The sequence below is a fragment of the Melitaea cinxia genome, chromosome 19, assembly GCF_905220565.1.
Source record: "Melitaea cinxia chromosome 19, ilMelCinx1.1, whole genome shotgun sequence".
NCBI classification, from domain to species: Eukaryota; Metazoa; Arthropoda; class Insecta; order Lepidoptera; family Nymphalidae; genus Melitaea; species Melitaea cinxia.
The window spans coordinates 4,911,746-4,927,947 of NC_059412.1; the positions used below are offsets into that span (position 1 = coordinate 4,911,746).

The window sequence follows — 16,202 nt, forward strand, 5'->3', positions numbered from 1 at the left end:
TCTAACGATTAATGCTATTTCATTAAATATACCTAACAATAACGCTATTGGAATCGATTTTCCAACGTACATGCATTCACTTAGGAAATGAGACGCAATTTTGCGTTGTCACCCATAAGTGAATACCGTAGGTCACGTCTGGTAACAAAACTGAAGATTGGCCTTGGCTATATTTTACAATACTACTATACTGGAAATACCTAGCATATAAAATTAAACAACATTGTTGCGCCGATAAAGTATGAGTGTATTTTTATGGTAAATATTTAAAAAATTCAAGTTTTTAATGAGTTATCGCGAGATTCTTTTTTTTTACAACATTAAAGTAAAAAGAGGTATTAAAATTGTCTCGGTTGTTTCTAAGATTAGCGCGAACGACACACGTTTGTTGTGGAATGTGTAAACATTAATTTATTTTAATTTAGTTATTTTTTAATTTGAAAGAAAAAAATGTAATTCCTAACAGCATAGTCTTACGAGTTTATCTTAATCCAATTTCAACTAGTACGGATTCGCAACTAAACCCTAACTAGCTATTAATAACGGTTAGTATAATGCGTTTCTGTTACCTAATTATTACATAATTCGCCGGCTTTTATTATCATAAGTTACTAAAAAACTCAACGTGTCGTTATGTTACATTACTTATTTATAACATGATTTATTATTAAGCGACTTCAAAAAAGGAGGATGTGCTCAATTATATTTGACTGTATTTTTTTAATGTGTTTTCTGATAAGTTTTTACTGGGTTTACCGATTTCGATGATTATTTTTCTAATGAAAAGGTGGTGCTTGTCGTGTAGTCCTATTTATATTTAATCGAGATCTGACGACTTCATTTTGAGTTACCTTTATTAATAATGAATTTATTTGAGTATTTTTTCGTCTACGTACGTTGTATTACCGGTAGATCTTATTGAAATTGGTTTTATTTTTAACCGACTTCCAAAAAAGGAGGAGGTTTTCAATTCAACTGTTTTTTTTTAAATGTATGTTACTTCAGAACTTTTGAATGGGTGGACCGATTTCGACTATTTTTTTAATCGAAAGGTGGTATGTCTCATTTGTTCCCATTTAAATTTATTTGAGATCTAACAACGACTTTTCGAGTTATATCTAATAATGCGTTTTTACGTGACTATTTTTTCGTCGACCTACGTTTTATTATACCGCATAACTTTTTATTAAATGTACCGATTTTGATGATTTTTAATTTAATCGAAAGCTGATATTAATCACGTGGTCACATTTAAATTTCATCGAACCAACTTTTTGAGTAATCTTTGATAACGCGTATTTACTTGACTATTTTTTCGTCTACCTAGGTTGTATTAGTTGTCGTTGTAATTGAAGTCGGTTTTTTTCGTTTGTGAGCAAATACAATTATTTCTTTTGCGAGCAAACACAATTATATTTCCTAAAAATATGTATCAAATGGCTCAAAAATTCACATGTTTTGGAATAGGTCTAAAATCGAAAACGCTGATGATTTGTATTTGCATTTATTTAGTTTTTCACTTTTTAGCATTTTCAAAGGCTTCAGTCGTGATCTAATACAAGAGTTAAGAAAAATGTAAAAGTTTCTATTATCTAATAGTAATATTTTTGTCATATTTTTGTTTGAAAGTCAGCCTGTCTACGTCCACAATTTTTTGTCATTTATGTAACTTATTAAGGTTGGATTTTACTGTCTTATTCTATTCTTATTATTATTATATTTATTATCTTTTCGTATCATCTTGCTCAAAATCTGGAGCAGCCCGACTAGGGAAGTACCTCGAGCTCGCAGAATCAAATAATATTGCTTTCAACTAGTCTTGCGTTCTTGTGGTGCGTAAGGTTACCAGAGTTCCTGCTAGATTGGTATAGTCGTCGGAAAGGCGCTTGCGATGCTTCTGGGGTTGCAAGCGTCTACAGTCCACTGTGACCACTTACCATCAGGCGAACCGTATGTTTGTTGGCTACTTTTATAAGTAAAAAAAAAATGAGTGCTTTAGACCACACGACTGAAGTAAAACTTCGTCTCTCTCTTTATATCTTCATTAACTTATATCTCCCTCTTTCGCCTCGCCCGATCACACTTATATAGGCAACAGTGATCACTTATCATCAGGGGAGCCGGTACGCTTGTTTGTCGACCTTGTTGTATAAAAAAATTACGTATTATTCTTTATTTGCCAATATCAGTCGTATTAGGTAAATAAAGGCGACAGTTTTCCATTGAAGACAAATATGATAACGAGTATATGATACCTTTAACATCTAAATTATGTTCAGTTCTAGTTTGGCAGTTGGTTTTTTTGAAAACTTAGAAAATACTCGTTTTGAAGTTTTACCATTTGCGTTTGCGTATGGTAATTTGTTGTAGGTAATCTTTGTTCAGTGAACTTTTTTATATTAAAGAGAGATAAGTTAAATCAAAATGGATGTTTTATACATAGCGTTCAGCTACTACATTGTAGTTACATAGATCGTTTTATAAATTTTTCTTATTAATAATAAATGAAATCTGTACGCTCGGTTTCTTCACCCAACTATAGTTTTCTGTTGGCCATATTCTGCTCTAAGTTTTCAGTTGATTATCCCGGTTATCCGCAATTTCATCTTTTGCCGTCGATCTTGCGTAGGTAGCGGACTGAGACGCGGTTTCCACTCTAGGTCTCACACATCTGGTTATTTTAATCTATTTAATTTAAAATAAAGCAGTTATCGGATTAATATAAAATCTTTAGTGTTTAGAGGGTTACCACAATATATGTATATGTATAAATATTGTGATAATATTTATTGTTAACAATAAGTGTAATAAAATTTAAGTGAATTTTAACACTTGAAATAAATTGTGATCATCGAGGCAATTTAATTTGTGTAAGGATAAAGTGATATCGAATCCCAAAAAAGATTCAAAAACATTTATTTATATTACATTTTTAATCAAAGTAGGACTATTTCGTATGATGGAAAACTCCATATACGTGATAGTGGTGACATCATCTGAGCTCGTCTGATGCCAATGAAAGCCATGTATCTGCCAAAATTGTTGTTAAATGGTATTTTATTTTAGCAAATAAACAAAGTATCTCAAAATTTAGTTTAGTAAGAGTCTTATTTAAGTAGATTATTTCTCCAACTCTAAAGTTTGCAATTAAAAGCATTTCTAACCTTTGAAATGTTACAAAGTAAGCAGCACTAATGCTAAGTCTTACAAGTTGAACGACGATTGTGCAATTACAACAGTACTCGACGAGAAAGATCTAGTTCCATTAAAGGGTATGGTGAACACTTAAACCTTTTTTATCAAGTAACATTTGAAATAAGCTGTAACTAACCACATACACATAATGTAAGTACTATACGTTTGAAGTAGGTACATACTTCTTTGCACTTGTAATTGTATTAATTTTATTCCGCAGTTTAGAAAGCAATAATAATTTTAGAAAAAAAGTTTTTAGAAGTATTGTACCTAATAGTAGCTATACATACTCTTAAATATTGGCACCACTTAATCTCAGTGTACTTTCATCTCGTAGCGTTTACTTTTTTATCAACGCTTTCACAACCTTTGATATTTAATCAGGTCGAAATTCTCCTCTCTTCAAATATATTTTTATCTATTTGAGTAAATATAAATAAGCTCTAAGCAGTTGACACCTATAGGTTATAATATGAGTAGTCTAAGCTTTAATGTGACAGAAAGCAGCAATGTACATTTTCCCAGTTATCTTGCTGGTTTTTCGTAGATAAAATTAAGTCAAATTTAAAATCCTGGCAACATTGAATACAAAATTATATATATATGATGAAAGGTTCTGTTAAAAAAAAAAAGAAATTCGAAAATTAAACATTTATATATCAATTTTCTTATACATTCGATATTTGACATAGTTAAAAATATACTTTTTAAAATAAATTGATAAAATGCAGTACTTTTATAGTCATTCTTATTTTTATCCTATGTATATATTTGTATGTCTATATGTATATAAATTATCGTGTCACGTACTCGTGCACTTTTGTTTCGAACTTACAGGTATAAATACATCGCTGACGTACGAGTATATATGGACAACTGAGGAAAATATTACATTCGTTAAAGTTCAATTATAATTCTGTGATTGTTCCTTATGTTTAATTTTGTGTCTTGGCCAAATGTTATGTAATATGACATCAAGGTCACTGATTTTTAAACATTAAACGGCTTAATCTGTACTGGTCTACCGTGGAATGACAGATGTATAATTATGTCTCCAAGAGCGAAAAGACATGCAAGACATCTAGAGAAGTTTACCTTTACCGATGGAAACAAAATTAATCCATTCATGTAACAAAATTGTAAGCGGTTAATGTTTGTTAAAACGATTTTTTTTTGTCTTAAGCAATAGAAACTTAAACAATAAATTCAGAATTTTTAATTTTAATACTTGTAAAGTCATAACGAAGTCGTTTTGGTACACGCATAATATTAAAAAAAAAAAAATGAAAAAATATGAACATGCGTGTGTCAGCTAGTTTTTATAAGGATAAAAATGGATCAAACATATACCTAATGAAAATCATAAACTTTAACAATATATTATATAACATATGCTGTGTGGCTACGGCACTAAAGAATTTAGCCACCCCCTCTCTTCCCGTGGGTGTCGTAAGAGGCGACTAAGGGATAACAAGGTTCCACAACGACCTTGGAACTTAAGAAGCCGACCGATAGCGGGATAACCATCCAACTGCTGGCTTTGAAATACACAGGCCGAAGACGGGCAGCAGCGTCTTCGGTGCGACAAAGCCAGTACTGCGGTCACCAACCCGCCTGCCCAGCGTGGTGACTATGGGCAAAACACATGAGTTCACGTTATTTTTGGCGTAAACTTGTGGAGGCCTATGTCCAGCAGTGGACTGTATAGGCTGTAATAATAATAAAAAAAATATATATAACATATTATATAACATATTTTATACCAATATATTGGTCCAGCCAATAGAAGAAAGCGGCAACCAGTTCTTGGTTCAAGAGCCTTCAGAAAGCTTAATCAGGTCCATTTCACTCTTATGCTTTGTCCACACAGAAGATTGTCAGTCATTTTATTTATTTATTTATTTATTTAAACTTTATTACACAACTCCAAAAAAAAAAAAAAAAAAAACAACATAACAACACATCAAGATAACACGTTGCGCAAAAGGCGGACTTAAGGCCGTACAGCCTTATCTACCAGTCAACCTTAAGGCGTAAAAAAATAGTAAAAGTAAGTGTTGAGGTAGGACTATAAAACAATGCGAGGAGATCCCGGGGGGAGTCTCCTACGTGGGAGGAGCTCGCACGCGTGCAGAGGCTGGCGCAGGACACCCTGTTGCGGCGGTGGACGGAGGACTTGGCTTCGCCAGTCCCCGGGCAGTGGACGGTGGACGCAGTGAAGCCGGTCCTCCGGAAGTGGGTGAGGCGGCGGTTCGGGCCGCTGACCTTCCGTCTGGTGCAGGTGCTTTCCGGACATGGGTGCTTCGGTAAGTACCTGCACCAAATCGCGAGGCGGGAGGCGACTCCAGCCTGCCACGAGTGTGGAGCGCCAGAAGATACGGCGCTCCACACGCTGGAGGCGTGCGCCACTTGGGAACCGCAGCGGCGCACGCTTTCAGCGGTTATCGGACGGGATCTCTCGCTGCCGAGTGTCGTAAAGGCCATGATTGACAGCGAGAGATCGTGGCAGGCGGTGGTCTCCTTCTGCGAAGAGGTAATGACGCAGAAGGAGACCGCGGAGCGGGCCAGAGAGGAAGACGCCTCTGCTGGCCCACTCCGGCGCAGACGTACGTGGGCAAGGAGAAGGCGGTTTGCCCACCTCCTCCCCCCCTCGTAATAGTGGGGTCGGCGGCCGATAGTCGGGGGACTTCGGCCGGCCGGACGACACGACCCCATACGTCTGGGGGTGGCCTTGTTGTGAGCGAGGCCACCCCACCATCATGCCGGGGCCCGGAAGCTTTGTCCGGGCCTACCGCTGAGGCGAGGTGGCGAATGCTAGCGCGACCCCTCTCGCCCCACCCAGGCGGATGACTGCTAACACGTGGTGGTTTTTAGTCAGTAGGAGTCTGACATAACCCTCTGGCGCCCCCGCGCTGGAGGGTATCCATGATGGATTTTCCCCACCAAAATAAACATACGCATATAAATACATAAATATACTTATATATATACATATATACATATATACTCCTCCCGGCCGATTACGGCCACGGCGACTGCATTCAACTCCGTTTTTTTCTTTGGTGTGCTCGTGCGTGGCTTATGTAGCCAATTTTGTGTGTAAAAGTCCTCGCACACAGCGGGCACGCTAGCACACCGTTAACATAGTTATAGCTAAAGGTCGCTGGTGGTCGAACCTTTAGTTCATCTCGCTTGGCGTCCAGCTCATAGAGCCGCCTATCCTCAAAGTTCTGGACGCTAGCTTTAACTAGCGCCCTCCACTCTGGCCATCCAGCTGCCTGCTGCTCCCATTGCAGCGGGTCGATGCTGCAATTTTTCATGTGTCGCTTGAGCACATCTTTGTACCTGAGGAGTTGACCGCCATGCTTACGCTTGCCTTCCTCAAGTTCCGAGTAGAAGATGCGCTTAGCGACTCTTTGCTCCGCCATGCGCGACACGTGTCCGCACCACCGAAGCTGACGCCGCATAAGATAAGCCTCAATGCCATCCACATTGGCTCTTCGCAGCACTTCAGTGTTCCGTACACGATCAGACCATCGAATATTGAGTATTTTACGAAGACAATTGAGGTGGAATCGGTCGAGCGTTTGTATATGACGGCGGTACACGGTCCATGTTTCGGCAGCGTAAAGGATATTGGGCAGCACAACAGCCATGTAGACGGAGATCTTAGTCGCCAGCCTCAGATCATGGGAGCTGAAGACTTTCGCATCCAACTTGCCGAACGATGCAGCAGCAGCGCCGATTCTGCTGTTGATTTCCGCATCTAGGTCACATTTAGATGAAATTGTGCTCCCCAGATAACGGAACTTGTCGACCTGCTTCAGCTCCTCCCCACCGAGTTTTATAACCAGTGTCTCGTGACCTTGTATATCTAAAGACATTATTTCCGTCTTTTTGACACTGATTTTTAAGCCGAATTTTCGGCACGACTCGTCGAAAACGGACATCAGCAGCTGCAGGCCGTCTGGGGACTCTGCAACAAAGCATAGGTCATCGGCGTACATCATTTCGGTGATCAGAGCATGCGACACTTTGGTGCGGGCCTTCAGTCGAGTCAGATTAAATATACCGCCGTCCGTACGGAAACGGATGCGGACCCCTTCAGAGGTTAATTGTATGACCTCCTGTACTACAGCTGCAAAGTACAGCGCAAACAGTGTGGGTGCTAAGACGCATCCCTGTTTCACCCCACAGGTAACTGTGAAAAAATCGGACTGGTCATCGTTGACAGCGACACAGCACTCCATGTCGTCATGTAGAAGTCTCAGGAGCCTCACAAACTTCTCTGTACACCCGATCTTCGCAAGTACAATCCAGAGGGCTTCTCGAGGCACACTGTCAAAGGCCTTCTCAAGGTCAACGAAGCAGAGGTATAAATTACGACCTTGCTCTCTGCTCTTCTCCTGCAGTTGACGTACAGAGAAAATGGCTTCACACGTACCTCGTTCAGGTCGGAAGCCAAACTGGGTCTCGGGCAAAAGTTGTTCAGAAAGCTTCATAAGACGGTTAAGTAGTACACGGGCAAAAACCTTTCCGGGGACCGACAGAAGTGAAACACCACGGTACGAATCGCAATCGGACCTGTCACCCTTGTTCTTATATATGGCCCTTATGCGTGATACTTTAAAAGTAGATGGGACCTGTTCTTCTTTCCACATACGATCAAAGTGTTCCCAGATAGCCAATTGCAACTCATCACCACCGTGCTTAAGCAGTTCTCCTGGTATAAAGTCAATGCCCACCGCACGCCTATTTTGCTGTTGATTAATGGCAAGAGCAATCTCCTCACACGATAATGGCTTATCCAGCTCAGTAAATATTGGGAGTTGAGGTAACGAACGAATGTGTTCTAAGTCAGCAGCCCTGTCTACATTCAGCAGAGTGCTGAAGTGTGCCGCCCAACGTTCGAGTATTTCCCCTTTGCTTTTGAGAAGACCTTTGCCACTAGCAGGCTTAATAGGTACTTTTGCAAAAGGGGTCTTACCTATTAGCTTTCGAACCTCACCATAAAACTCTCCAACCTGGTTAGTGTCAGCGAGCCACTGAATGTGATAAGCCTTCTCCCGCCACCATTTATCCTTTGTTTCCCGAGATAGTCGCCTAAGCTCCAGGTCACTTTGTCTGATCTCCTTAGTGCTCGCACATCGGTTTGCTCCACGGTGTTGTCGGAGAAGACGTCGGTGTTTGCCGATCGCCGCCATCAGGACTCCGTCATTCTCATCAAACCAGTCCTCGGACTTTCGGACTTTTTGACCTAAAGTAGATGTAGCGGTATCTAGAATATGAGAAGACAGAGCATTCCAGTCATACTCAACTCGGCGAACATCTTTGCTGAGAGATGGTAATCCAGCGGCCAAAGTGCGAGCATACTTCTCCCTCGTCACAGGATCCTTTAGCCCGTCCACGTTAAAACTCGCATACGGCTTAGGTTTTCCAGATCGACGAGGATGCTGGAGTCGGAGACGCAGCTTAGTAACAACAAGCCTATGATCAGTCCAGCAGTGGGCACCACGCATTGCGCGGGTGACTTGGACCTGGGAAACATCTCGCTGCCGCACGATAGCGTAATCAATTAGATGCCAGTGTTTAGACCTTGGGTGCATCCAGGTGTTCTTATATTTAGCGGGAAGCCTGAACATTGTACTAGTGATGGCAAGTTGGAATTGTGCGCAAAGACTCAGTAATAGCTGTCCGTTGCTGTTCATGCACCCGACCCCATGCCTACCCAAAACCTTGGGCCATGCATCGTAGTCCCGTCCGACTCTGGCATTAAAGTCGCCCAACAGAAGAATCTGCTCTCTAGGCCTTACGCTTTTGATGCATTTTGCAAGTTCCTCATAAAACTTATCTTTAATATCATCAGACTTGTCTAAGGTAGGTGCATAGACGCTGATGACATTCAGATATTTGTTATTTCTAAGATGTAGACGCAGTGTGGTAACGCGATCCGAGATGTGAATAGGACATTCTTCGAGTTGCTTGACAAGCCTGTTTTTGATCGCAAATCCAACGCCTGACCGTCTCGGTTCTGAGGCAGCGAGTCCTTTCCAGAAGAAAGTGTACCCGCCACCGTGTTCCACCAGTTCCCCTTCTTCCGCTAAATGTGTCTCGCTGAGGGCTGCCACATCTACATCGTAGCGAAGAAGTTCTCGGGCAACAATTGCGGTTTTCCGTTCTGGGCAGATATTTATATCGCGATCAAGGAGTGTACGCACGTTCCACGCGCCGAAAGTCATATTTGCTGTTTTTATATTCTGGTTGCGACGTCGACCGCGAATTTATCGATGCGGAGGCAGCCACGGCTGCTGCCGTCCTCAAGTGGTAGGGAGAGCAATTTTTAGGGCACCTTTTCTAGCCCCCTCCCAGGCTGAGCAGGGAAAGCAGTGCTTCCCTGAATAGGGCTGCTTTGTCACTCCAGGTGCTGCCGAACTTCCTCTGTCTCCCTAAGTCAGAAGCAGAGCGACCACGATGTTTTAGAAACACCCCTGGAGCCGCCCATGTGCAGGTCTCAGACAAAGCCCGCTCTGCATCAAACCGGACCTCTCTACTTCGACCCATCGCCATGGGACTTTACGAAAATCAGAGTCCTTACTTCCGGAAGCAGTCAAGTGCGCAGGAGATATTTAGGTGCACAAACGTTTGCGCAAACGCAGGTGCACACACTCGTCTTCCCCCTTCTTTGTCCGGTGGAACGGAGAGACCGATACGACCGGAGAAGGGTTCCGATGATGTGTCTGGCCAATGGTAACTCTACGCCCTCTACCATCGCCCTAAGCCGTCCACCAGGCTTTGCTATCCCGCCGGGTCCACCTGTCTCGTTGCATATCTGCTGTAAGTTGCCTTCCCCACCGAGATAGTCTTTGTATGTCAAGCGGGAGGGAGCCGCTGCAAGGAAATCAGGAAGGAACGGTTTGGATCTTTGTAGTGGATAAAGGAAGGGATACTACTGCCTCGGATGAATGCGATTAAGACAGTAGCAGCTCGGGGAGCCGGGGTCGCGTACCCGTATAACATACCACAACTGCCGGGCAGGCCAATTGGGATGAGTATCCCCTGACTACATATATACATACTACAAACAAAATATATAAAAAAAAAGAGAAAAAAAAATACGTTCAAACAAAAGTAAACACACGAAGAAATGTCATGACATGAAGTTATATTTAATGTGAGCCTAAGATGAGGAGAGTAAAAAGATAAATAAGGAGGGGCTATTGACAGAGTTTTTTTAGGTACCACTTTTTAACCTGGGTTTTAAAAGAAAGTTGAGAAGGAGAGTTCCTGATGTTGACCGGTAACTCATTCCACAGTCTGATGGCATTAACTGTAAAAGAATTAGACACAAAACCAGATTTATGAGAAGGTATGCATAGAGTAAGGTTAAGAGAAGAACGAAGATCCCTAGAATGAGTGTTAGAGAGAAAATTAAATTTAGATTTTAAATAAGAAGGAGCAAAAGGGTTGGAAATTACAGAATAGAGGGTACAGAGAATTCTCAATTTTCGCCTTTCTTTAATCGGCAGCCATTGCAGTTGAGACCGGTAGGACGAAATATGGTCGTATTTGCGCAGCCCATAAATGAAGCGAATGCAAGTATTTTGCAGTCTTTGCAGCTTGATCAGGAGCTCCTCGCTTAAGTCAGGGTAGCAAGCATCGCCGTAATCAATAATAGGTAAAAGAAAACAATTTACTAAATCAATCTTGGCCTTCGCGGGAAGAAAATTTTTAAAGCGCAAGATAGAATGAAAGAATGCATAAAACCTGCGAGATATCTCACGAACCTGATCTGCCCAACTGAGAGAGCAATCCAAGGTCACACCCAAATCCTTAACCTTAGAGGAAAACGGGATAACCACGTTATTGAAAAAGAGAGGTGATGTAGGTTGTTGAATTTTTGATAGTTGACGAGAACTCCCAACAATCATAGCCTGACATTTAGAGGGATTGACATTAATTCCAAAATTTTTGGTCCAGACCGAGATACGCGAAAGATCATCATTAAGCTTAGCAATGGTGCATTTTATATTAGCGAGTATTATAATCTAAGATCTAACTACAGAGGATGCACGACTTTGCAAGGATTGCTTATAAATTCTTGTGTAGTATAAATATGTATCTTAAGTTTCCTCAACTAGTTAGGCGCATTTGAAATTTTGAATTAATAGGAATAGAAATAAGGTTGAATATATTTCTGTTCTATAGATATATCTCAGAAAATATTGGCTTCCTCTTTTATACATCATAAATAAGCAAAATACACATACAAACAAACGCTGGGAGCACGATGGACATCTAATGGCCCATACAAATACTTATCATAAGTGTCCGCTAGCGCAAAAGTTGTGACCACTGTGCCAATACATTGTCGCTTATCTTTACTTCCTTACGGCTATACTATTTTCAAAAATTGTATATATTTTGAAAGGAGTTATCATCGAAAGCCTAGTCATATCCACCACCATAATATTCAGTGCGAAAGACATCCAATTTTTATACAAAGGTCGTATAGTTGTATGACAGAAACCTCTAGAAAATTAAATGTATATTTATTTTGACTTATTATAAAACGATTTAAGTCGTAAGTTAATGTTTGTCACTTGTCAAAATGTATATGGTAATCAAAATGCAAAATAAGCATTGCTAAAACGTCGCGTTTTTTTAATCAATAACTCTTCGACTGTATGTTGGTAGTTTTGTAAACAATGCAATTGTCACTTACATTAGCAAGTGTAACAAACTAACGACGAATTTGATTTGAAGGTTGTTGACCTTCTACAAGTGCCGCGAATTCGGCGCGCATGCATTACCATAAGCTATTTTTAGCTGCAATGTTTCAAGAATTAAAGCAATTTGATTCTCGAATGTTAAGTAATCTCGCACCGCATAAAAATATATATAAAACACGGTTTAGAATAGAAACGAAATGATTTATGTACGCACCGTTGTTGTTCATTGTTTGTGAATATCAATTTAAAATTCTAGAACATACGCTCAAAATATTATATAATAAACGGAATATTACATATGTAGTAAAACGGTTTTTATAGCAAGCGTCTTTTTATGTTCTGAGAGTTAAACAAAGTTCACATTAGCCATAATTTTTTGTTTTTATAAAGTAGGTCTTCCAAACAAAACCTAAATTTAATGCTAAAAATAATATAAAATGAAGAAGAAGCATTTTTTAAGTTTGGATCCATCTTTACAGATATTCAAAATACCAGAGACAAAAGAAGGCTTCATCGATTTAAACAATTTGGAACTGAGATTACAAGAAAATACAGGAACTGGCAAGCGAATGATCGGTTTCTTCCCGGCTGCGTCAAAACTCACAGGAGTTTTAGCAGACGATGTTGCGACTACCCTCCTCTTACACCAATACGGTGCTTGGTCGTTTTGGGACTACACACTCGTGGCTCCTACTTCAGCTGTCGATATGAACCCAACTTTTCTAAGCGTAGAAGAAGGAATGGTCAAGAAGGATGCTCTTTTCTTCAACTGCGAGAAGTTTGTTGGTGGAATTCAAGGGCCGTACGTTACAGTTGTTAAGAAAGACGTCTTCAAGAATACGCCGATATATTGTGAAGACGTTGAGGTTAGTAGATTCGATTCATTTCTAACAAATTATTAACTGTCCACAACTTTGTTAGCCGTCCCACCCTCTTTCGCCAGAGAACTCCAATGAATCTCGGGATCTCTCTATGATTTAACGCCTTAGCTCATAGTCTGAATTTCAATAACGCCCTGTTTCATTCAAAGTCATTCATTTTCGGCGTATTTTAGTATCGATTTTAGAATGTTCTTTAAAAGTTTCTAATAATAATAATCTATGTAATACATCAGGAAAAAAGTCTTTTCGTATTTTCTAGTAAAAGTTTGCAACAAAATGTTTTTGGTTGAATTGTTACTAGCTGGTTGATTTTGGAACCATGAGAAGGTAACATTTCAAAAATGAAATTGAATGCAAAAAATTCTCGCCACTTTTCATTTGCTTTTCTGTCCGTCAAAATGTCTGAATCCAATGAAGAAATTCGGTACATTTTAAAGTTTTACTTTAAAAATGCGAAAAAAATATATGAGAAATTGAGAATAAGCGGTCAGAATTGATTACGAAAACGGTGTGGTCTTTGATCACGATAACTTCTGACCACATACGTCTTTAGCCGCTCAACAAAAACCGAGAGAGTTTGACTGGGAAGTCTTAATGCATCTACCATATATTCCCGATCTTGTACCTTCAGATTTCTATCTGTTTCGGTCTCTTCAGAATTCTTTAAGTAGTGTAAAGTGAACATCAAGGGAGTACTGTCAAAACTACCTATAACCCGTTTTTAACTGACTTTCAAAAAAGGAGGAGGTTACTCAATTCGACCGTATATATATATTTATATAAATATATTTAATGTATGTTTGGGGATAACTTCATCGTTTATGAACCGTTTTTATATAATTCTTTTTTTGTTGGCTAGGTGATATCCCCAGCGTAATACCATGATAAGGAAACTAGGATCTGATCATGGAATTCCAGATAAATCGAGAGAAACCCTCGAAAATCGTAGTGACGACTAGTGCGTTTGTTAATTTTTTTCGTCAACTCACGTTGTATTACTTGTTTACGTAATTGAAGTCGGTTTTTTTTTTCGTTTGCGAGCAAACACAATTATATAATAAGAAGTCCCGAAATTTCTACAGCAACGGAATCCTGTCACTTACCCATGAGATGGCGGCAAGTTATCAAACAAAATAGTACATATATAATATAATTAATGTAAATCAATTTTGTAAAATCTTACCTTGAATTTCAATATAAAATACGAAAAAACTTTTTTACCGATCTAATACGTAAACGATGACCTTTACGTAGCCTTCATTGTGGTACACTTATCAAAAACTTTAAGAGTTTTGCATTCTAATTTATTTGTACACTTCCTAACCGCTTTTATATGCCCTGTCCTATATCCAAAGGTTGTCTAGAAGAAATCGTTCTTTTAGCGATAAGACCGCCTTTGTACATTCTTCCTCTAATTGTACTACTTTTGTTTGTATCTTTTAATGGTGTGCAATAAAGAATATTATTATTATTATTTTAAATGTTATTTTTTATAACATGATAATAGAATAAAAATCAGGTCTGTACAAATTACCTGTGTAAGGTTTTATAGATATTATTTGCTTTAAAAATATAGATGTTTAAGTGTTGGGGCTTCCCGAACTTTTCATTTTGTAAGAATAAAATACAGCCTCTTTGGAGGCGTGTTATTGCAAGAGTATACATTAAGCTCCTCTCGTTTGTTACAACCTTAACTAATGCTTAAAATTTTAATCAGATTTTAGCAGAAAGAATAGAAGATTTCCGATGCGTGGAAGCTGTAAGAGCTGCAATGGTGATCCAGTTGAAAGAGGCGATCGGTCTTCAGAACATAGCTGATAAACAGGACAACATTACAAGGTTAGTATAAGGGATTATGTCTAATCACCTCTTTTTATGAAACTTCCTGTTAAAAAAAGACTATAATAATTATTTAAAAAAAAATGTTATTCTAAACCGTAAGTGACACGGACGGTTTGAAATTTGGAACCGAACCGAAAGTTTTTTTTCTTTTTTTTATATCACTAGGTCGGCAAACAAGTGTACGGCTCACCTGATGGTAAGCGATTACCGTAGCTTATAGACGCCAGCAACACAGAAGCATCGCAAGCGCGTTGCCGACTAAATCCCCAATCCCCCCAGGAGCTCTAGTCACCTTACTCACTAACAGAAACACAATACTGCTTGAAAACAGTATTATTTAGCTGTGATCTATTAAGTGCAGAATTAATTGAGCCTGCATCGGTGTAACCACGGATGCCTTGACTTAATCTGGCTATAATATTCAGTATCTGAATAATCATATTAATTAACTTTGGCTGTGTGTGTCTGTTTAACGTGTACGAGAAATATAAAAATAATATTTATTGCCGATAAATATGACCATTGTATTAAATAAAATTAATATTTAACCTATACTACTCAACAATAAAGTTTATTTACTTAAACAAAAAGTTTATACTGTTAATACTTTTTTTAACGCAAAATCGAAAGTTTGGGAAATATACGAATTTATAAAGTCCTTCTAATTATATGACATATGTTTAATAGCCTATCGTTTTCATTAAACCTACTTTCGTGCAAAAACATTGTTTTAATTTATAATCTTAACTAACGTTTATTGTCGCGTTCAAATAAACAAAAAAGCGCGGCAGCATTTACTGTCGTCTAGAATAATACAATTACGAAACTCTATACACGTACATTGTGATGGCGTATTAGACGATATATTTAAAGGTTGTTTACCTGCCATTCAATAAATTGTTTATAATAAACATAACGGATACAATTGCGAAATTTCAAGAGGTATTATTGTTACGTTACGTGGGTGTTCGTTTGAACCTGGTTCGTTTTCATAATAGGTACTATGTTACGACGTAAATGATTATTCAAATTCAAAATATATTTTATTTATATTGAATTGTGTATGTATGTGCTGTTCTATCGTCTATTTATCTAATTGTATATATTCCTAACCGATACAGTGTGATATCAACTATCATATATATCGGTTAGGAAGGTATATTTTAATCGGAAAAGTGCTAGAATGACGCGTTCGGCGTTGGCGCAGTAGTTATCGTTACTGTCTAAGGAACTAACGGTAGTGATAAATAGCTCTTATAAATATTTTTACGAAACTTATATTAAAAAAAAATAAAAAAAAATCGTTACGTAATAGTAAAAAAGTTTGAAATGCGAAAATATATATTTTTGTATATGTATTTATGTTTTTTACTTATATTAAATGTAAAAGAAAAAGTAAATGAATCTCTATAATTGAATATATGTATGCGTAACCTTAAAAAAACCTTCATTTTTCGTCTATTAAATAAATTCTATCTTTGAGAACCCACGTCTGACAGTTCCACGTGTGCCACTCACTAAATCATCACAGTTAAAGTAACATAATCGGGACAAT

At 38.6% G+C, this 16,202-nt stretch overlaps 1 protein-coding gene across 1 annotated transcript in view; it reads left to right on the plus strand.

Moving 5' to 3' along the window:
* The window catches only part of LOC123663093, a 159,216-nt gene that overhangs the window by 93,063 nt on the left and 49,951 nt on the right, over positions 1-16,202 (plus strand). The window contains exons 4-5 of the mRNA XM_045597831.1: positions 12,404-12,790; positions 14,523-14,644. Coding sequence (XP_045453787.1) covers positions 12,404-12,790; positions 14,523-14,644 — 509 coding nt within the window. The remainder of the gene's footprint in view (positions 1-12,403; positions 12,791-14,522; positions 14,645-16,202) is intronic.